General features: G+C 52.9%; 9 protein-coding genes across 9 annotated transcripts; 6 read left to right on the top strand and 3 right to left on the bottom strand.

Moving 5' to 3' along the window:
* Positions 1–643: 643 nt before the first annotated feature.
* Positions 644–1,722, bottom strand: BJX68DRAFT_40789 (EXPERA domain-containing protein). Its single transcript, XM_071049129.1, has 3 exons — positions 1,407–1,722; positions 961–1,359; positions 644–901 (listed from the first exon to the last, which is right to left on the bottom strand). The coding sequence occupies exons 1-3, from the start codon at positions 1,603–1,605 to the stop codon at positions 795–797; spliced, it is 705 nt and encodes a 234-aa protein (XP_070901376.1). The 5' UTR covers positions 1,606–1,722; the 3' UTR covers positions 644–794.
* A 543-nt stretch (positions 1,723–2,265) lies between these two features.
* On the bottom strand, positions 2,266–4,235 carry BJX68DRAFT_264947 (Zn(II)2Cys6 transcription factor; the record flags this gene model as incomplete). The annotated part of the gene is made up of 4 exons (XM_071045098.1): positions 2,266–2,715; positions 2,769–3,711; positions 3,762–4,022; positions 4,078–4,235. The coding sequence occupies 4 exons, from the start codon at positions 4,233–4,235 to the stop codon at positions 2,266–2,268; spliced, it is 1,812 nt and encodes a 603-aa protein (XP_070901375.1).
* A 167-nt stretch (positions 4,236–4,402) lies between these two features.
* Positions 4,403–6,661, top strand: BJX68DRAFT_40766 (aldo/keto reductase). Its single transcript, XM_071049128.1, has 4 exons — positions 4,403–5,394; positions 5,449–5,619; positions 5,667–5,810; positions 5,871–6,661. The coding sequence occupies exons 1-4, from the start codon at positions 4,570–4,572 to the stop codon at positions 6,354–6,356; spliced, it is 1,626 nt and encodes a 541-aa protein (XP_070901374.1). The 5' UTR covers positions 4,403–4,569; the 3' UTR covers positions 6,357–6,661.
* Positions 6,662–6,873: 212 nt separating this feature from the next.
* BJX68DRAFT_264945 (amino acid permease/ SLC12A domain-containing protein) lies at positions 6,874–8,728 on the bottom strand (the record flags this gene model as incomplete). Its single annotated transcript, XM_071045097.1, has 5 exons — positions 6,874–7,037; positions 7,094–7,171; positions 7,224–7,304; positions 7,382–7,812; positions 7,869–8,728. The coding sequence occupies 5 exons, from the start codon at positions 8,726–8,728 to the stop codon at positions 6,874–6,876; spliced, it is 1,614 nt and encodes a 537-aa protein (XP_070901373.1).
* A 280-nt stretch (positions 8,729–9,008) lies between these two features.
* On the top strand, positions 9,009–11,062 carry BJX68DRAFT_264944 (uncharacterized protein; the record flags this gene model as incomplete). The annotated part of the gene is made up of 5 exons (XM_071045096.1): positions 9,009–9,156; positions 9,242–9,402; positions 9,967–10,110; positions 10,155–10,222; positions 10,270–11,062. The coding sequence occupies 5 exons, from the start codon at positions 9,009–9,011 to the stop codon at positions 11,060–11,062; spliced, it is 1,314 nt and encodes a 437-aa protein (XP_070901372.1).
* Positions 11,063–11,713: 651 nt separating this feature from the next.
* BJX68DRAFT_264943 (uncharacterized protein) lies at positions 11,714–12,324 on the top strand (the record flags this gene model as incomplete). The annotated part of the gene is made up of 2 exons (XM_071045095.1): positions 11,714–11,958; positions 12,036–12,324. The coding sequence occupies 2 exons, from the start codon at positions 11,714–11,716 to the stop codon at positions 12,322–12,324; spliced, it is 534 nt and encodes a 177-aa protein (XP_070901371.1).
* A 329-nt stretch (positions 12,325–12,653) lies between these two features.
* Positions 12,654–14,121, top strand: BJX68DRAFT_274660 (FAD/NAD(P)-binding domain-containing protein; the record flags this gene model as incomplete). The annotated part of the gene is made up of 2 exons (XM_071047699.1): positions 12,654–12,883; positions 12,915–14,121. The coding sequence occupies 2 exons, from the start codon at positions 12,654–12,656 to the stop codon at positions 14,035–14,037; spliced, it is 1,353 nt and encodes a 450-aa protein (XP_070901370.1). The 3' UTR covers positions 14,038–14,121.
* A 298-nt stretch (positions 14,122–14,419) lies between these two features.
* BJX68DRAFT_254135 (Tannase/feruloyl esterase) lies at positions 14,420–16,027 on the top strand (the record flags this gene model as incomplete). The annotated part of the gene is made up of 2 exons (XM_071042844.1): positions 14,420–14,558; positions 14,592–16,027. The coding sequence occupies 2 exons, from the start codon at positions 14,420–14,422 to the stop codon at positions 16,025–16,027; spliced, it is 1,575 nt and encodes a 524-aa protein (XP_070901369.1).
* Positions 16,028–17,048: 1,021 nt separating this feature from the next.
* On the top strand, positions 17,049–19,395 carry BJX68DRAFT_40727 (uncharacterized protein). The gene is made up of 3 exons (XM_071049127.1): positions 17,049–18,238; positions 18,293–18,738; positions 18,797–19,395. Exons 1-3 carry the CDS (start codon positions 17,158–17,160, stop codon positions 19,199–19,201), a joined length of 1,932 nt encoding a protein of 643 aa, XP_070901368.1. The 5' UTR covers positions 17,049–17,157; the 3' UTR covers positions 19,202–19,395.
* Positions 19,396–19,408: the final 13 nt, after the last annotated feature.

Genomic DNA, 19,408 nt, shown 5'->3' with positions numbered 1-19,408 from the left:
AGTCGCGTTCCAGAGCTCCGACCTGCGACCACAGGATTACACCTCCTCCACGTGAACAGCGACTTTAGCGGCCAGTGCAAAGATCTTTGATGCGTGCCGGTTGGCTGGGTTCCTGAGCGAGAGCTCGCCACTTTGGGGTGTCGGGTGTCGAGTCGATTGTTTCGCAAGGTGGCGAAAAGACCCGGGGCCCTCCTGGCCCGAGGAGGTCCTACTCAATCAGACCGTCGGGTACGGGGATTCTGTCCGTGGACGAGCGGCTTGAGCGGGTGGACCTGGTGCTAGAGCCTTGAGGGGACCCTGGCCTAGTAGGGGAGTTACTTTCCTCTGATGAAGCGAACTCACGTTCCCGGGCGCGAACAGAGATGTAAGGAGGATTGGCGAGAAGTGTTCCAATGTGGTTGCCGTTTTCCCTGTGTCGAAGGACAGCTGAAATATGTATCGGAACTGAGAAGATGGCGAAAAGGGAATGGGTTGGTTGAAGCCAGAGTGTAAGAAGTTTTTGGTTTCGGGGTTTTGAAGGAGCCTGAGGGGTTGTATGGAATGGAAAGTGGGAAAGGAAATGGGACAGTTGAAGGTGGAGCGTAAGGGGTTTGTACTTTGGGCTTTTGAAAGAGTCTTGATGGGTGTATGATCGAAAAGGCGAGAATAGAAGACCATATTTAGAAGTTTAAACCTACCTATTTAGTCCAACGCAGAGTGAAGCTCAAATCCAAGACGACTATTGCGCTACAACTCAGACAATTCAAGCAACGCCGCCAGTTGAATGTACCAGTGACATTAGATCTAGTCCTACTTCACAGAGTCTTCTTCACCGTCCCATTCACCGTGATTCCAGCAGCTTTCACCTTCTTCAAGTCCGCAAAAGCCCTCGCGCTGGCCTTGACGCTGTCAATGATAAGCACTGCGATCTATAGTCAGCATCCATTTAATCCCCAAAGGAACAAAGACAACGAAACTCACACGTCGGAATAGCAATCCAAAACGCATTCAGAAACACAAAATACCCATAAAAGTAATACCCCTCGGGCCTCGAAAACTCCAGCCCATACACCAGGAACTCAAACGCGCATGTCCCGTAGTACAAGACATCGCCGTACAGCTGGCCCAGGGAGATGATAATCTGCAGCGGGTGCCGGAGTGCATTCTCCGTGACAATAAAGTATGCGAGAAAGAACGAGGCCGGGCCCCAGCATATCGCGGTGATGGCTTCCATCACCATCACGAACGAGTTGTTGGTTAGGTAGCGCGAGTCCGACATGGAGTATTCCTTCCAGAGCTGGGCGAGGAGCGTTTGTTCACCTGGAAGGGTGGAGAAGTTGCGTGCGTAGTATCCTTCTAGGATGCTGTGGATCGAGCCGCCTGTGGTTGTTAGGAGAACACTTTTGGGGTTGGGTGGGAGAAGGTACATAGCGCGAACCAGAAGACCTTGGAAAGTTCTGATTTCGAGATTCGTGGATTGGTCTTTGTCGCGAGGGAGTATGTCACGGCCAGAACAATCACGCAGGCAGCAGCAAAGGTCGAGACCAGAGTGAGAGTCGACCATTCATTGGGGACGTAGTTGGGGATCTGGACCCCCACTGGATAGTAAGAGTGGGGATGGGTCATTTTGGGTTGGAACGGAGGTGATTTGAGACTCCTTTCTTGTCGTTGGTATAAGCATGTGCTGAGCCTCGACCCAGTTTGCGCTTTATACCGTTCCTGGTCGATCGTGTAGCCTCGTACGATGCGGATGTTTGTGTTCCCCCGGCGTCCGCGGGGCCCGCCATTTTCTGCATATCTCAGGGGCTCCTTTGATTTAGCGCGTCTTGCACGGGCCAACCTATCAGGTCTATTTATCTTCAAGGCAGCAGCGTAATATATGAGGTATTATTATTGCATCTTGATCCTGCGACTCAATTTGTCAGACCCATAGCTGGATCACAGCATTTGCGATCTCAAAACGCGTTTAGAGAGCGCGTTCAACTTCCGGAGGACGCGACGGGTGATTTTTTACAAAGACAAAATCTGTCCCCTGTGGATGCGATATCCGAGATTTCTTCGCTTGTCCTGCTCGTACTACAGAGCCCCAGCTCTTATAGAGGCAGGTAACCTGTCCATCAATGCCTGCATACTCGCAAGGATGGTAACACAAAGATATTGACTCTCAGCCTCGTGCGATTCCCAAGGACTGCCGACAGTCTCAAGTTGGCCTAGAGTACAAAAGGCCATGGAATATACCTCCCGATAACGCGTGAGACAAACAGGTTCAGTTCCTCTGGAGGGATATCACGTCTCACAAGAAAACACACCCTCCTGCAAATTGAACCCCGCCACGGCAAAAATATCATCCCAGACCCCCTCATCTCTAAAGAAAGACGCAAATCCATCCCTCGCCGCATCAAACTCAACCTCTGGATTTGGTTCTATTGATAACTGCTGCCCGGGATGTATCTGGTCTCCCTCGAGCATGAAGCCCAGAGATAGTCTCGGCTCTGCCTGAGCGGGGGCATGAGATGGGAAGGTCGATAGGTGCATCCGTCTCCTCGGCGCCTCCATCCGAGTATTTTTGATACGGGTGTACTCGAGTAGAACCTTCTCGAGGAACCGCGATTGATATGTACAGCTCGAGTTCGACGGCGCGGATAATGAAGCGAATGTGTCGGCCGCATCACGGATCGCTTCCGTCGCCGTGGATCCTATCTCCGAGGTTACGGCTGGAGGTGAAGACAGCAGCATCTTCACATTCGACGTCAACAAGTTGAAGAAAATATGGGCAAGGGAAGTTGTACCTTTATCAGAAAAATCGCCGCATAAGCAACCATAACATGAACAGAATCCTGGGCGAGATATAGTAGCGACGAAGACACAGAGACAAGCTGGAGCATAGCCAGCGCATTCTGAAAACTCAGCCAGAAGGGCTTGATATCGGCTACGGGGGCTTGTCCGAATGTCCGGATGCGTTTTTCGTGGAGTGGGAGCGAGAAGAGTTGCAGGCGGGCGTGGTGGCCGTAGAACTTTATGAGGAAGACGTGGCATATACTTCCGGTTGATGTAGATACTGTGGTCAGCCATTTTGCCTGCCAGGAGTCGATTCGATTGTCGAGGATGTTAAGAAGGCGCTCCACCTGGGCAACTGAGGTCTTTGACGGGGTGAGGAGGTCGAATGTGTCCGCCGTGACTGAACGCAGAGCGACAAAGCTACAAAGAAGCTGGTCATTAGGCGAGGATAGCGGATCCTGCCACCAGGTTTCGGCAGACTCGATCAACTCATCTCGTTCGATCATCCACGGTTTCCCCGTTTGCAGGCTGAGACTGCGGTCATACACGAAGAGAACCAAGAACGTCCGCTCGACATTCCGGATCTCCCTCCGCTGAAGTTCACTCAGTCCATCCTTTCGACTCGCCCAAGGCGAAAGCTTATGCCAGCCCAGATCCATCGCGATGCGGATCGCAAGGCCGACAGATGTCCAAGCCCTGGTGTCATTCGGCTCTTTCCAGTAGGTCGTGAGGAGGATTGCCTGGATAACCTCGGTGGACTTGTCGCCGCGCCTGAAGCAGGTCGCGAAGAGGGCCTCGGCGTGGGCATTCAGTCTTGCGTATAGAGAGGATTCGAATGCTTTAGCTGCGGCGGCGAGGACGGTTGTCAACAAGAAGGGGGATTTGCGGAGGAAGTTGAAGCTGTGCAGCACAGGGTCGAGTTGGCTTATGTAGGGATTGATCTTTTGCATGAAGCTGCCTTCTTAGATTGATGTTGGGAAGGGCTGTACATGGGATGTTCTTACTGTTCCAGCAAACATGAGGCAACCTGCGTGTTTATCAGACCGAGAACGACCGGGTCATCTGGGGAGGTCGACTCGGAGACTGAAGGTCTACTTTCCACTCCATGGTCAACGCTCAGAATATTTCGAAGCGAGAACCTGCCCTGCATCGCCTGATGGCTCAATAGACTCTGCGGTTGGAACGAGTCAGATTCACCGAAGAATTCGGCCCTGGCTCGACCAGGAGCCGTCGGCGCAGGTCTCCGTCCATCCTTCCGCCCCAATCTAGCTGTCATTAGTATTGGATGCTGGGAGCGTGCCTCCTCCTGAGAGAGCATACCGCATTCCTGGTTTTCGCCCACGACAGTGCTCTCGAACGACGCATTGGAGTGACTTGCGCGCGCATCGATCACATCTATTATCTCCTTCACTTGTCACGCATTTCATCTTCACCTTGCGACATGCTAGGCATGCCTTGACTTGCTGTTTCTCCGACATCTCACCCTTGACATTCGCCACGACTGAGCCGTGAACGCAATGACTCCGTCCCCAGCTTATCGCACGAGCAGGTGAGTGGAGAAGGTTGGAGTTGGAGAAGGTGGAGAACCAGCCGCCCAGCGAGGTGGATAAGATTGGATGGCTGGAGTTGGAGTCACCGGCGTCTTTTTGAACGCCGGCATTTAGCGCAAAAGGATTTATCAGGTCGGTATCGGGCGTTGATAAGCTGTTCACTTTATCTACATCTACAGGACGATTCAGTCAGACTCTGGGATCTGCCCAGGCTTGGATACGACGCAATTGGGACAGAACAGAGCCGAGCACAACCGCAAACATGGCCGGTGTAAAGGCGAAGACGGCTCATGTCAACATGATGACTGATACAATTATCGCGAACCTCTCGCTTGAAGGTCTACGCGCGGTCATGCGCGGGGTTCTATCCTCGCAGCCAGCCGCGACACCGGCATTTGAGGAGCAGACGAGAAACTACTTGAACGAGACCGCGTCACAATTCCAGACTGTGTCGGTAACCGCGAAGCAAGAGGACGGGATATCATACACGACACCGTCCCTCAAAGACCTCCGTCGGCGCATCTGCTGCATGGTCGGATGCGGCATGTGCTACGAGGCACTTCCACTCCTCCGACAAATCGTGCAACAGCTTTCCGGCATCGCATCCGAAGACGATAGCCTTCAGAATGATACTGCTGCCGTTGACGGCGATATCGTCCAAGCACTCACGGCAATCCAGAAGACACTCCTCTCACCCACGGGGTCACGAGAACTGTCCGCAGAGGAGGCAGAGCCCGTTACTCAACTCCACCAGGCGGTTCTGGCGTATCAAGAGGATTGCGTCACTCGCAAGCAGCCATTTGTGCTTGAAAGGGCTAGTGATGCGCTGGCTTTGCTACTAAACCCTGGTCCGTCTGAGTCCGTCATGGTTCCGCGGGCGGAGCTGGCTCCTGAGGTGATCCCGGAGACATTTACATTGGACGGGCAGGCACTGCCTCGTATTTTCAACGGACTATGGCAGCTCTCCAGTCCGGCCTGGGGCTCCGCATCGCGGTCGAAGATGATGGATCAGTTTTCGAGCTCTGTGCAGCGCGGGTTCACGGCATTTGACATGGCAGACCACTATGGCGATGCGGAGATTATTTTCGTGCGTCATTACCCCTACCCTGGGTCCAGTGAGCTGCGCTAACTGGTAGTATAGGGTCGGTATCGTTCTTCGAGCGCATACTCGAATAAGATGTTTGCGGCGACAAAGTACTGCATCTTCCATCCAATGACCGTCACAGAAGAGGCCGTGCGCGCAAACGTGAGCGAGCGGTGTCGTCGGTTGAATACGAATGAGATTGATCTGTTGCAGTTTCATTGGCAGTTTGTATGTACAAGTCTCCGCCATCTAGGACCAGGACTAATTATGGGCAGTACAACGACGACCAATATATCAAAGCGCTGCAATATCTCCAAGCAGATACGCGCGTGAAACGGCTGGGTCTGTGCAACTTTGACACAGAGCACATGCAGCGCGTTGTCGAGAGCGGCGTCAAGATCGTTAGCAACCAGGTTCAGGTCTGTCCTTTCTCCTACCGCTTCACTTCTAGGTTCGTGACTCACTGACGCTGAAACTAGTTCTCCCTCATCGACTCCCGCCCAACAGTCAAAATGGCCTCTTTTTGCGCACAGCAAGACATCAAGCTCCTCACCTACGGTACGCTCCTCGGCGGTCTCCTCGCCGAGAAATGGATCGGACAGCCAGCGCCCGATCTCTACAGTGAATCCACAACACCCAGTCAACGGAAATACTACGCCATGATCCGCAGTTGGGGAGGATGGGAACTGTTCCAGGAACTCCTGCGCGTCCTTCGCGAGATCGCGAGAAAGCATAGGGTTAGCGTGTCGAATGTGGCGACGCGGTGGGTGCTGGATTTCCCGTGTGTAGGGGCGGTTATTGTGGGTGCCCGGATGGGGGTTAGTGAGCAGTCCCGGGAGAATTTGGCGAGTTTGGGGTGGTGTCTGGATGAGGAGGACTGCGCAGGGATTGAGAGGATCTTGGCGAGGAGTTCGAGGCGTGAGATGTTTGAGAGCATGGGTGACTGTGGTGGGGAGTATCGATGATCTGTCAACTGCAGTAGCAGTGCCCAGTGCAGTGACTAGCGGTACCTTTCTATTTCGTTCTGGGGGTGCGCACAGTCGCGCCTTCCTCAATTAACCATATCCATCTCTAAATATGTAAGGAAGGGACGATCGGTAAGAGCCAACCCTTTCCTTCCTATTACAGTATATGAAAGCGCGTCTCCTGGTCGTGCCTTCCTCACCCGCTCACCTGCGATAATGAGGAAGGAGCCACCCATAGGTGGCCAACGTGGCTGTCAAACGTCTGAATAGAGTTGCAATGTATTCATTAAACTATCGCATGGGAGCAGAGGCGAGATGAATGAACATGGTGTTAACTTTATCTCTATTTTAAGGATGCCTCTCAATAGTCGTCGGTACACACGACGCTCCTCAGCTTTTGCCTTTGCAGTACTATCAGGTTAGCGAGACTCTCCGATCCGACAGTATAGTCTTCTGGAGCCCCATATGCGGCATTACTTGAGCACTACCCTCACTAACAGGCGCCTCGAATATAGTCCTAGAACAAATGCATCCACCTCTTCCACCAAACCCGCTCCGGCTCCGGCACATACTCCCCCGACGCCTTCTCCTGCTCAATCGCATCAAACTCGGACTGGAAATCAATCTCCTTGAGCGGGACGACCTTTGACTTGAGGTAGAACTTGAAGAAAATGTATAGAACTGCCTTCGTTAGTGTCTTTCAAGGCTCATAAGTGTTTGTGGAAGCTGTGACATACCCGCAAAGATCCCAATGTTCAGATACGATGTCAGAAAGCCGGATGCTGTAAAGTTTCCTTTGGTGAAGACGTCGTAGCCTTTGGAGTCAGTACAAGCTCAGCTCAGTCACGACCTATAGGGTCAGCATACCAGAGAAGATGAGAATCATGACAACCATAAACAGCGTCGCCCAGGCTGCATACGGCTGGAGAAAGTTCCGATACGGCAGATCTGTAGTAGCCTAGTCAGCACAGCATCCCAGCTCGAATCTCACCAGTGCTAGCACGGCGATTCTTGTATAGACTCACCCCTCCGATCAAACCCCTGCCTCTTCAACCCATAGTAGAACCTCAGATACGTCCCCTGAATAACCACCCACCCAATCAACCCGGCCACGGTGGTGATATTCACAAACCACCCAAAGACCACCGACGCCGCGCTCCCCACAGTCATGTAGCTCAGCGGGAGGAACGCGCACGATAATCCGACGGCGTAAAATGGTGTTCCGAAGCGGTTGCATTTCTGGAAGAAGCGCGGGGCGTGTCCGTCGCGGCTGAGGCCGTAGAGGGTTCGCGACGCGATGAAGATGCAGCCCGATCCGGCGCTTATGGCTGATGTGCAGACTACCGCGTTAATTATATGTGGGAGGACGGAGATTCCGGCGCGTGTGAAGGCGATGACGAAGGGGGATTGTTGGGCTGTTCCGGTTGAGATTGTTAGGGAGGGGTCGTTGGAGGGGCTTTAGATATGTTAGCTATCTTTTGGTGCCGAAGATGAATCTCCGGGAGAACGTACACGATGAGCCCGACGATGAAGATGCTCAGGACGTAAAAGACAAAGACCCGGAGAAAGGTCTTCCTCGTGGCACTGGGAATCACCACACGCGGGTTGCGCGTTTCCGATCCTGCAATGGCCACGATCTGGATGTTTCCGAAGCTGTAGGCCGATGTGAGGAGGACCTTCCAGAACGCAAGGAACCGTCCTGTAGCTCCAGACGCGATGTACTCATTGAATGCCCCCGGGCTATCCCAATATGTGAACCCGAGGTACTCTCCATCCGGGCCACCTCCACAATTGATGACGATCCCTCCAATGATCAGGCCGATGATGAGCATGATCTTCAGCGAGGAAAAGAAAACTTCGGATTCTCCGTACAGGCGCACATTGCACAGGTTTACCGCCGCGATGAAGAAACCAAAGACAGAGACCCAGACGGCGACGTTGATGTCGGTGTGCCAGTACTGCACCAGATTGGACGCGGCGACAACATCAGCTGGGCCGGCAACGCACATTGTGTACCAAAAGTTCCATCCCGTCGCTGCGCCGAGGGCCGGTTCGACGAATTTGGTCGCGTGGCGGACGAATGCGCCTGTCCACGGGCTGAAGGAGGTGATTTCACCGGTAGTGTAGGACACACCGGCCGTCACAAAGCCCATGAGGATATATGCAAGGAATGCGCCTGCTGGTCCGGCAATCGCAATGACCTGTCCCGATGTAAGAAATAGACCTGTCCCAATCATCCCAGCAAGCGCTATCATGTTGATATGCCTGCTCTGCAGGTCGCGTCTAATCTCCTCCTGGTCACCCTGCACCGGACCCATCTCCATATCGGCCGTTGTTGCATCGACAGTCTTCCCATCTTTGGGTGAAGCCATTGTGATGGCTCGGTGAGGATTGTGGTCTAGAGTTGAGGATATCTCTGTACCACCGAGATAATATAAGTAGCGTGGCCTGTGCCATGTGTCAGAGTTTTGGCACGTTATCTTTTGTCTCCAAACTCGTCAAGCTAGTGAGTCAGGTTGTGGCGCCGGCGTCCAAAGGTCCGATAGTTGGAGTAGGTAGGTCGCCGGTGCCACGAGTGATAACCTCAACTTTCACATTGCTCTCCTTGCATTGCAGGAACTATACAACCCAGCCTATCAACCCAACATAAACATGTCTAGCGACGACTCCTTCCAACTATACGACCTTCGCGTCGAGGTGATCTGTCCCGAGGGGAAGCGCATACTTTGCGGGGCAAAGGAGGGCGACTACTTTACGTTGAAGGGCGAGATGATGCATCTTCCACCGGGTCAAGGAATCAGTATTTATAGTTTGGGTACCTTGTTTTCTTCCCCCAGATTTCATGCTTTGCAATAAATTTTATTTTGTGGCTGATATATTTTTAGCGGCTGTCCTCCCCTTGTTGGCTGCAAAACAACGCATGACCCACGAACACGACTGGATGACGACGGATTCAACTATTGCTTGCCCTGATCCAAACTGTCCATCGCAATTGAAGATTTCAAGGACGGGAATTACGACTTTTAAACACTCGGACACGACGGTGGTGCCTCTGGGATCGACGTGAGGCTACCGGTTGGGAAGGGGAGCGTCTGAATTGCGGACAATCAAAGACAGTTACACAAGTTAGGGCTTGATCTCATTTTTGTTTGTCTACAAAATTACCAGGTCAATCTCGATTTAATTCATGGCCAAGCCCTCTAAATTGACCAATAAGAGCCCAACCTTCTTGGCGCTTAGCAGTCGAATCATCATAGACTTTCAGGCTCGGAAATGACGCCCGCCCGTAGCACCCTGAAACGCCGACATCTGCTGCCCTTTAAATTCTCTTAACCAAACAGTCAGCACGTCAATGTCAGAGATAAATGAACAATGGCGTGGTCAACGTCTCAGCGAGGAATCGCTCGATTAATGCTATATGCGATCGGAGTGATTGTCATTATTAGTCTCATTTTCTGGTCTCATCCCTTTGCCTCCGCAACGGCGCCTGGTAGCGCGGGTTTACGGCACAATGAGGGCTCTAACCACATTACTGCTATCACGAATACCACTCTGGGGGTAGCTCATCTATCTTTTGTGCTTTCAAGCTCAATGGCGCTGACTTGTCCAGGTACAAAAAATCTTCGCCATCAGCCTTCCCAGTCGGCTAGACAAGCGCGACAACATTGTCCTGGGCTCATCACTGAGCGACTTTGATGTCGAATTCATCGACGCAATTACCCCTGATGAGATCAATCCCAAAACATATCCGTTTGTTAGTACAAGGCCCCTTGCGATTGCACCATACTGATTCATCAGAACTGGAACTTTGACCACCGACCGGTTGAGTATGCTGCTCGGCGAAGCCACCTCAATGCGTTGCAAAAGTATGTTTCCTTCTCTTCCACCCTATATTCTATTCTAACGCCCCCAGGACTGTCCACGAAAGACTTGGCAGCGCAATAATAATGGAAGATGACGCAGACTGGGACGTCTCTGTAAAAGCTCAACTCCAATCCTTCGCCCTTGCAGTCCGCGCCCTCCAATCCACAGATCCCTCATCACAAACAAGCCCAAACCCTCACTCGAACGCACCCTATGGAAATGACTGGGACATCCTCTGGCTTGGCCACTGCGGCATAGAATGCAACCCCTCCCACCCCTCCTACCTAACCCCCAACGACCCCACAATCCCGCCCCCACACCACTTCCTCCCCTACTGGCGCGACGAACCACCACAGAACCGCCCCAACACATCCCGCTTAACCTGCCCCATCATCGACGGCGTCTGCTCCCTCCTCTATGCCGTCTCCCTCCGCGGCGCACAACGTATCCTCTCCGCGCTTTCCGTGAACCCATCGCATCTCGCCGCGGATATCGACACGGGCGCGCAGTTCGACGTCTCGCTGGGGAGACTGTGTGGGAGTGGGTATCTGAAATGCTTCGCGCCGTATCCGGCGCTTACGGGCGGGTATAGACCTGCTGGGGCAAAGGGGAAGGGGTCCGATATTAATGGAGATCAGGGGGAGGTGGGGAGGCCGTTTGAGGGGGATGTCGAGGGGGCGGTTAGTCATGGGGTCTTGTATAGTACGTTGTTGAATGTGGAGAGGCTGTTGAGGGGGGAGACAACAGTCAAGGCAACGTGGGAGGATGTTGATGTTGGTGAGGTGGAGACTGGAGAGGTGGAGGTTCTTGAAGGGAGTGTGCAGCCGCCGGTGAAGAATTAAAGGGCTGGATCTGGTAGATTTGGGATATAAATTTTAGGTCATCTTACACAGATATCTGATCTCTACTTTTAACTAATATCTATATTCTGGTTCCTCCTGATTAGACAAACCAACCCGGCAGCACTCCAACAGCAGCCATCTAGACAATGGTGATACGGAAGTCTTCTCAAACTATGCGTGGATAGACATGAACCCATGTTATCGACCTCGATACACCAGGTCTATCTGCCGAGAGGCAAGATTCTCCAATCAACTCGATCAAAGCCTACCGATCTCGTATTCCAGCTGTTGTGGCATCCCATAGGGCTGACTCTTCTTGGCGAGCGGAGCGGAAATATCGCGCCAAGGCAGCACAACTTGGGCGACAATGTGGTTGACAGCACGCTTATCAGAAAATCGGGCTCGAAGCTCCGTGTCCTTTGCTCGGATACACGCGGGTTATCCGTCCAAGATTGCGTGAGACCCGTCAATTCGCGCGTCGAGACGTGTACCTCGCATGGCTCTCATGTATTAGAGACTTAAGAAGCTCGGCAAGTATGTATATCTCTTGGAGACCATCCTCTACCAATAATGATCCCATCCCACCGAGCCTTATGCAGTGTCTCGGCCAAGCTCCGAGAGGCAGTGTCCAAGGCTGACCCAGTCCACAACATGGCCCCCATGCTGATCACCTGCCGGCTGCCACTGTCAGAGGCCCAGGGCGTGGCCCGGGTGGGGACTCTGTACGTCACCCACCAGCATGCACCGCCAATACACTGCCTCACGCTCCTCATGCGGTCGCGGTCGAATACTTTAAATCAACCTCGCGCACCTTGGCTTGTTTGGGGTACTTCTTTCCTCTATCACCTTCTTCATATTGACATACCTCAGACGAAGCTGAGCGCGAAACTAGCATTGTAAGAGCACTATTGCTGTCCTTTATACACGACTAACGAACCTTGAAAATCTGTCCCTGTGCTAACATCAGACACAGAAGAAGAATGGACTCGGACAGAAAAGCCGCTTACCCACCACCCCAAGCGCACGCTGCACCAGCACCCGCAGTCTACGAGTACAGCACGAACGGGTACTACAACTCCAACTCGCTGGAACTCCAACAACCGCCAAAAAACCAACTCCGGTCATGGGGCGATATTAGACAGGAATGGAAATACGGGTCCAAGTCGCGAGTCTTCAGATACTATATCCTCTATGTCCTGATTGGGTTCGTTGTGGGAGCGATTATCGGGACTATTATTGGGCTTGTGATTCGGTTTGCTTGATATTATGGTTTTTGGATTGGTCGGGGTTTGAGTTGAGATTGGGATTTGGGTTGCAGCGCGCGTGATACTGTCTGTGATACCATTCTGTATATCTAATTCGATGGCTTTGCAGTTGTGTGAGTTCGAGTGCTGCTGCTTGGAGCGGACTGTACCTTCCTTCCTGGTCCGGCCATGCGGGGGTTCGCTCCTTCTTATTCAGACGTCGTAGGTTCCTGAAGTTCGGAGGGATGCCGTTTTCGACCTTGGAAATCAAATGCAAAGATTGCACCTGTCTCGCCAATACAGCAATCAGTCTCTAATCGCGAAGAAAAGGCGAAAGTAAGGCTACCATGCGCTTCGGGACTCTTCGGCAACTCGGCGCCGTGTCGCTGGCACTGGCAGCAGCAGCGTATGGAAAAGGGGAAATCGTCACCGACGTGTGCATTCTCGGAGGTGGCGGAACGGGAGCCTATGCTGCGGCTCAGTTTATCAGTCGCGGATATAGCGTTGCCGTCGTTGAGAAAGAGGACCATCTAGGTGGGCATGCGCACACCCTGTACCTCGGCGGCGGCCACTTTGAGTATGGAGTCGGTGGATACTTCAATCTGGAGATCACCAGGAACTTTCTTCGACCTCGTCGGTGTGCCGTACCAGAACTTTACTGCGCCTGCCGCCACCTATGACTTTATTAACTTCGAGACGGGTGAAAGGGTCAACCCGGGACACTCACTCGATCCGTACACGGCTGCTTCTCAGTACCTAGCGACACTCCAGGAGTTCGATTACCTTTATTCAGGCGCATACTATCTCCCCGATGAAGTTCCTGAGGTTCTCCTCCGTCCATTTAGGGAGTTTGTCCAGGAACATTCCTTGCAAGGCGTGCTGCAATTCGTCCAGACCTGGACCGAGCCCGTAGGTAATCTTCTGGAGACGCCGCTGCTATACGTGATCCAGAGCTTCAGCCTGTCACCTATCGATGGCTTCCTTCGTGTTGGAGGGATAGTTCCATCGAACGGCACACATGAGCTCTTCCGGATGGCGGCGAGGTATATCGGCAAGAGAAATATTCTGTACAACTCCAGAGCCACAGCGGCGAGCCGGGACTCTACTGGCGTCAACCTTCTAGTCGAAGATGCTGACGGTATGCAAAGAGTCGTCCGTGCGAAGCAGCTGCTCATAACGTTCCCTCCCATCCTCCCCAATCTCGACGGCTTCAATCTGGATGAGGACGAGCGGTCTGTCTTTTCAAAACTAAAACACAACAGTTTCTATGGTGGCCTCGTCGTCGCAAACACAAGGATCCCAGACGGCATTAACCTGGTCAACCTCAATCCAAACAACCAACCTGGAAGCCTCCCCCTTCCGCCGTTTCTGTACGCGCTCGACTATACCGGAATTTCGGGCTACCACAGGACTCGGATCACCGGTGTCGCGCACTTTACCGAGATGGACGCGAGAAGGTTGCTGCTGGGAGATCTCAGACGGATGGAAGAGGCAGGCACATTCCCCGGTGCGCAGGAGCCGACCATTGTGGCGCTTGCAAACCACACACCGAGTAGTCTTCACGTTTCGAATGAGGATGTCAGAAACGGGTTTTATAAGAAGCTGTACGCACTGCAGGGACACAGGAGCACTTACTACACTGGATACACGTTCTGCACGGATTACTCGCCTCAGCTCTGGAACTACACTCTCAGCATATTTGACTTGATGGACTCGAAAAGACGGCCGTAAAAGGCTTTGCTCTCTGTTTTTTAGCAGGCGCGATGTATTTTACTCGGGCTTACTGTCCTGAGCAATTTCAGAGATGTCTCGGACGATTATTGGTCCGCTGCAGGTGAATTCCCTCAGTTTCAAGGCATGTCTGGAGAGGTGCCTGCACAAGGGCGCTTTACCTAATGAGGGGTTTTTTTTCTTCCTCTTCAGTGAATGAGTTAATGCCTAAGGTTTATGTTTTGATTTGTATATAACGTAGAATCACTCTTCTCTCTTCTTCTTTCCCTCTCCCTCCTCTCCTATGTGCCACTGATTCTTTGGCACATGTGTGTCTATCAACCAATCTCACACAACTTTACTCGTTTCTCCTTCATACGCATCTCCTCTACCTTCTAACAAAATGATAATACTGCTCATCTTGGTCCTTTTTCAGGGCCTGGCCCTTGCCAGAAACTGTGCCAATTTCACCCTCCCAGTCGTCCCAGGTGCCGCGGTCCTGTCCCTTCACTCGAGCCTCGCCTACAACGTCTCCTTCCCCGGTCAACTCACCGGTATCCCTGGAGACATCCCAGGTCTCAACTTTTGCAACGTGTCTCTTGCACTCACGCACTCTGGAGCAAATGACACGGTTTTCGTAAACGTTTGGCTACCCCCTGCAGACAGATGGAACGGCCGCTACGCGGCGACCGGTGGCGGCGGTCTCGCAGCAGGATACGATTTCAACATGGTCCTCCCCGCCCATTCGGGATTTGCAACCTCATTCACGGACGGCGGATTGACCCTCGGGAGACGGATCGATCCCCAGACAGGATACTGGGGCTACAGGCCGGATGGAACTTTGAATACTGGCCTTCTGACCAACCTGGCCCACCGCGCGGTACACACCATGAGCGTTGTTTCGAAGGATATAATCGGGCAATTCTACGGGGTCGACGGTTTCCGTTCCTACTATACCGGCTGTTCTCAAGGTGGGCGCATGGGCTACCATTCCGCTGCCAGATACCCTTCCGACTTCGATGGCATCCTCGCCGTCGCCCCTGCGTTGAGCCCCGAGCTTCTTGGACCCGGTGACTTTTGGCCCTTCATCGTCATGGCGCAGGAGAAGCAGCTCGTCCCAACCTGTGTATTCGAGACTTTCCAGAGAGAAATCATCAGATACTGCGACCATCTGGACGGTCTCGTTGACGGCTTGATCTCGCATTATGATCTTCTTGCGTCCTGCCCGTTCGATCCCTCCTCCGTCGTCGGAAAAGTCGCGCAATGCGGCAAGAACACGTCGATACCCGTTACAGAAACGCACGCCAGGATTGTGCAAAAGATCATGGACGGGGTCAAGGACGATAATGACAACCTCCTGTGGTATGGGCTCTCCACCGGTGCAACATTCAGCGGCATCGCGAATACTACCCTGCGCAACAACTCCCTGGTCCCTGCTCCTTTCCCACCCGCCGCGGGTTGGCTTCGCGGGATGATTCTGCGCAACGTTACTGCGAACATATTCAATCTCACGACCGAGGAGTACTTTGCAGCCTTTAATGAGTCGATGAGAATTGGAGCCAAAATCATGGGGACAAGCAGCCTAGATCTGACCGGCTTCTACTCTGCTGGAGGGAAAATGCTCACCTGGGTCGGGCTAAGCGACGAATACATCAACCCATCCAACCTCTTTCGATTTCGCGATTCTGTCGCAGCGAGCCTCCCAAGTGATACCTCTATCGATGCCTTTTATCGCGTCTTTACAGCCCCGGGCGTCGGTCATTGTCGTGGCGGGACTGGTCCACTGCCTCTCGACGCCATGGGGGCGCTCATCAATTGGGTCGAGAACGGCATTGCGCCCGAGACGTTGTCGGCGAGATCAAGGTTGCCAAATGGACGGGTTGCCTCGCGGAATCTTTGCAAGTACCCTGCCAAGCCCTTCTATATCGGGGGTGACATCCACGACAGCCACAGTTTCACTTGCAGGGATGATGGGCATCTGGCTGGAGGCGCTGATCATGTTATTGGTTAGATAATCGATGTCGATATGTCTGTGGTTGGACTGCCGTCGTGTTCTTGTCTTTTGTCGTCTCGTCTCTTCTTCTTTTGTCGTCTCGTCTCTTCTGTCACTGACTTTTGTGGTTTCGAACATGTGGTCAGATACAAGCAGGGTTGGACATACATGGTGTCTTTGAGGCATTAGACATTTCCTGTTTAGAATAGACTCTTGCTCTGCCGAGCTCATGGTGAATGTTGATCATATTGGTGGTGAAGTACTAGTTGGACATCAGACAGAATCCTGTACACTACGTTGAGATGTACTTTAATGAGAAGTAATTCTTACTACACTCATTTTTCTCTTCAACATGGCCATTTGCAAAGCCTGTTGTGAAGACCACCTACTTTTTTCTTCACTGTTCTGTCGTACTCTTCTTTGACCTCTCCTGTGCATATATACACCCCTTTCTCCGCTTTTTGCTCCCTGTGTCCTCCATCTTCGTTCCTCACCCCTGAAAAGGAATCCTCTCCCATGCCCTCTTTATCCCTTCGTCTTTCAGACGATGCTTCCATGCCAACACCAATTCTGACTGCCATATTGGAGTGACCTACGGCGTCATCGTCCACCCCAACCTACTCCAGTTCTGCACTTCCCATCCCACCTCGATGGTCGGAGAAGCGGATTTGTTGATTAAATGTCCCTGCCTCCGTCGCTGTCTTTAGCAATCTCAAGGTAACCATCAGCGAATGCAATGAACTAGTCGGAGGCCAACGGCACTGCTCTGGGTGCGACCTCTCGGCCAGCTCCCACTATGTTCTTCGGGTATCATGCTAAGCCATTTTGTGTCCGCGGCCTTTAACGTGCCCAAGCGCATTATCAACCGGCATACTCACGATTTCTGCTAGTAAAAACGGATGTCCGCAACCGCCACCATTCACCCATGGGTCGGAGTTGGCTGCCTAGGGCTCGGGATTCACTAGGCTTTCTCTGAGTCAGGTAGATCAACCTTAATAAAAGTATGTCCATCACTCCGCCTTCTCATCAACCTTCTTCTCCATCATCACCTTCTCTACACAAATTAGCAATTTCAGGACTGGAACATTCAACTTCGAGCTATACATCCTCTCTTGTTCATCCATACTCCATCGTGAGACAAGACAAACATGTGGTATCCGCCTGCCGTCGCTCATTATCCTAACCCTCTGATTGAGCCCCCTTCCTACGGCGAGATCGTCTACGCCTCTGGCTCCTCCTCAGAAGGGACGGTTCGATCCCGACGCTCAAACCGCTCCACATCCTCAGACGAAGCTACTCCCCCAGCCCCCGCAGAATCCGACCAGTTCACCGAAGAGGATTTCCGCGCAGGAGGTCCGAACCTATGCGAACCCCCCGTCGAGAACTCCAACGTCTTTCACGTAGCCCAGTACAAGGCTCTAACAACCCCACCGGCGCAGCACATGCGGAGCATCGACCGGGTCGCCACGGACGCTAGAGTCCGCGTGAGGGAGATTCGCTACTGCGCGCGGCGATCTGCCTTTGCAAGGCCGCGGCCGGATCCCCGGTTTACTGTGCTCATCTACGCGGATCGCCATGATCCTACGGAGCGCGGGTGGGTCGATGCCGCACGGCGCGTTTTGCAGTATCTGACGGAGAGCGGCATTCTCGGCGCCGCCGTTGAGATAATCGACCCGCGCTTCGATCGCAAGCCTAGTGTCTTCCCTTGTTATCCTACTGATCCGATCTGCTCGAGATGGGCCCGCGTTAGCCGAGACATCATTAACTGCATCGACCTGCGTGGCGTACACTGCGTGGGCTGTTACCGGGTGGGGATGAGCAGCAACCGGCGAGAGTGCCCTGTCACCATACTTGTTGGGGTTGTTGCAAGGGCTCGGGAGGATTGGGGGAATCTCCGTGAGACGATCATTCGTGTCCTGGATGGATATGATCTGGGTAGCGTCAGCGTGCTCGTCCGCTGGGATACACTGTGGTTGGATGGGAGGGACTCTCTGTCGCAGTCTGCACTGGCCGGGACAGACAATGGCGCGACGGAAGAGGGTATTGCTGATATCACGCCGGGGACTAGTCTTCAGCTGCATCAAAAGGCCATGTATGGGGCTGCAGCTTCGACTTTTGGGGGATGGTTCGAACTTCGTTGGAATGGTGGTGAATGGAAGGCATTTGGCATTACGTGCACGCACGGTGTCATACCAGACGCGACATCACCAATCAGGAGCGAACCTCTGGGTAAGTAATGACATTCCAGGGAGAAATTACGGTGGATCACTGACTTCAAGGCAGATGTAGAGCGTTGGACGCGCGATGGAATCCGACTAGGTATCGACAGGGCACCGAAAATTCTAACAGTCGAAGCACCCACCAGGGCCTTCATCGAGGCGCGCATAGCGAGCTTGGAAGAGTACATCGAACAGCAAACTGGGTCCGACACCTACAAAAGAATTGCACTGTTCGTGGAAGAAGAGGTCGAACTTGAAGACCGCGACCAGAAGACCTGGGACACGATGAATCACAGAATTGCCCTGTATCGGTCGATAAAAGCCACCTACACATCCATGCTAGAGAGAGAAGACTACGTCTTTGGCCGTGTGATGGCGGCCTCAGACCTCAGGGTCCTCAGGGGCACGTCAGGGTGGAACGACGACAGAGCCGCATATCTCAAAGACCAGGCGTCCAATCTGGACTGGGCCTTGGTCAAGCCCCGTGATGGAGTGACTGGTAGTAACAAGGTAATGTCTTAATCTTTGAACAGAGAAGCCACCAAACTAACTGACGGTTGCTTTCTAGATATCTGCCCCCGCAAAGTACAGCATACTCCCGGAAGAGTTTTCTTTGATTGATTTCAATTTCAATGCGCTTAAGCACAACGATACCCTCTTCAAGGTGGGAGCACAGTCCGGCCCCACCCGCGGGTGGTATGGGGGATTATTCGAGTGCAGGGTCTCGCGATCCCTGGCCGGCGGGAGCGAAGAAGTGGTTGTGACAATGGAACACACCATTGTTGCTGGGCAGAACCAATGCGTTGTGGCACCAGGAGACTCGGGCTCGCTCGTCACGACTGGAGGCGGGGAGGTGGTTGGCTTGCTTTTCGGAGGAAGTGATGCACAGCATCGTGGGTACTTTACTCCGGCGAAGGCTCTTGTCAGGGATATCAAAGAGTATACGGGTGCAACGGAGGTCCGCGTTATGTAATGACCATAGATATACAACTGGAGTCGTGCCGATTGGACCTTTATCGAGTCTATTTAAGTTAGGTGATCAGTCTAGATGAACACAATGACATTGCCTCCAGATGCACCGCATGATGATTTGATATCTTAGGAGGTCCCCACAAAGCATCAGGTCAAGCAGTGATCTACAGTATGATCACATCCAATATTCCTCGGGCCGGACCATAGC

Source organism: Aspergillus pseudodeflectus (genome assembly GCF_044049435.1).
Source record: "Aspergillus pseudodeflectus strain CBS 756.74 chromosome Unknown BJX68scaffold_12, whole genome shotgun sequence".
In the NCBI taxonomy this organism is placed as follows: domain Eukaryota; kingdom Fungi; phylum Ascomycota; class Eurotiomycetes; order Eurotiales; family Aspergillaceae; genus Aspergillus; species Aspergillus pseudodeflectus.
This window is presented reverse-complemented; position numbering and strand designations above follow the sequence as displayed.

What these genes read in the sequence shown, in the direction of transcription:
- BJX68DRAFT_40789 (XM_071049129.1), bottom strand. Translation starts at nt 1,605, where the DNA reads ATGACCCATCCCCACTCTTACTATCCAGTGGGGGTCCAGATCCCCAAC. An exon ending in GGTCTTCTGGTTCGCGCTAT is followed by an intron (nt 1,360 to 1,406) that starts GTACCTTCTCCC and finishes TAACAACCACAG; the next exon opens with GCGGCTCGATCCACAGCATC. An exon ending in TTGGATTGCTATTCCGACGT is followed by an intron (nt 902 to 960) that starts GTGAGTTTCGTT and finishes TATAGATCGCAG; the next exon opens with TGCTTATCATTGACAGCGTC.
- BJX68DRAFT_40766 (XM_071049128.1), top strand. Translation starts at nt 4,570, where the DNA reads ATGGCCGGTGTAAAGGCGAAGACGGCTCATGTCAACATGATGACTGAT. An exon ending in GCGATGCGGAGATTATTTTC is followed by an intron (nt 5,395 to 5,448) that starts GTGCGTCATTAC and finishes CTGGTAGTATAG; the next exon opens with GGTCGGTATCGTTCTTCGAG. An exon ending in TCGTTAGCAACCAGGTTCAG is followed by an intron (nt 5,811 to 5,870) that starts GTCTGTCCTTTC and finishes CGCTGAAACTAG; the next exon opens with TTCTCCCTCATCGACTCCCG.
- BJX68DRAFT_40727 (XM_071049127.1), top strand. Translation starts at nt 17,158, where the DNA reads ATGTGGTATCCGCCTGCCGTCGCTCATTATCCTAACCCTCTGATTGAG. An exon ending in AATCAGGAGCGAACCTCTGG is followed by an intron (nt 18,239 to 18,292) that starts GTAAGTAATGAC and finishes ACTTCAAGGCAG; the next exon opens with ATGTAGAGCGTTGGACGCGC. An exon ending in GAGTGACTGGTAGTAACAAG is followed by an intron (nt 18,739 to 18,796) that starts GTAATGTCTTAA and finishes GTTGCTTTCTAG; the next exon opens with ATATCTGCCCCCGCAAAGTA.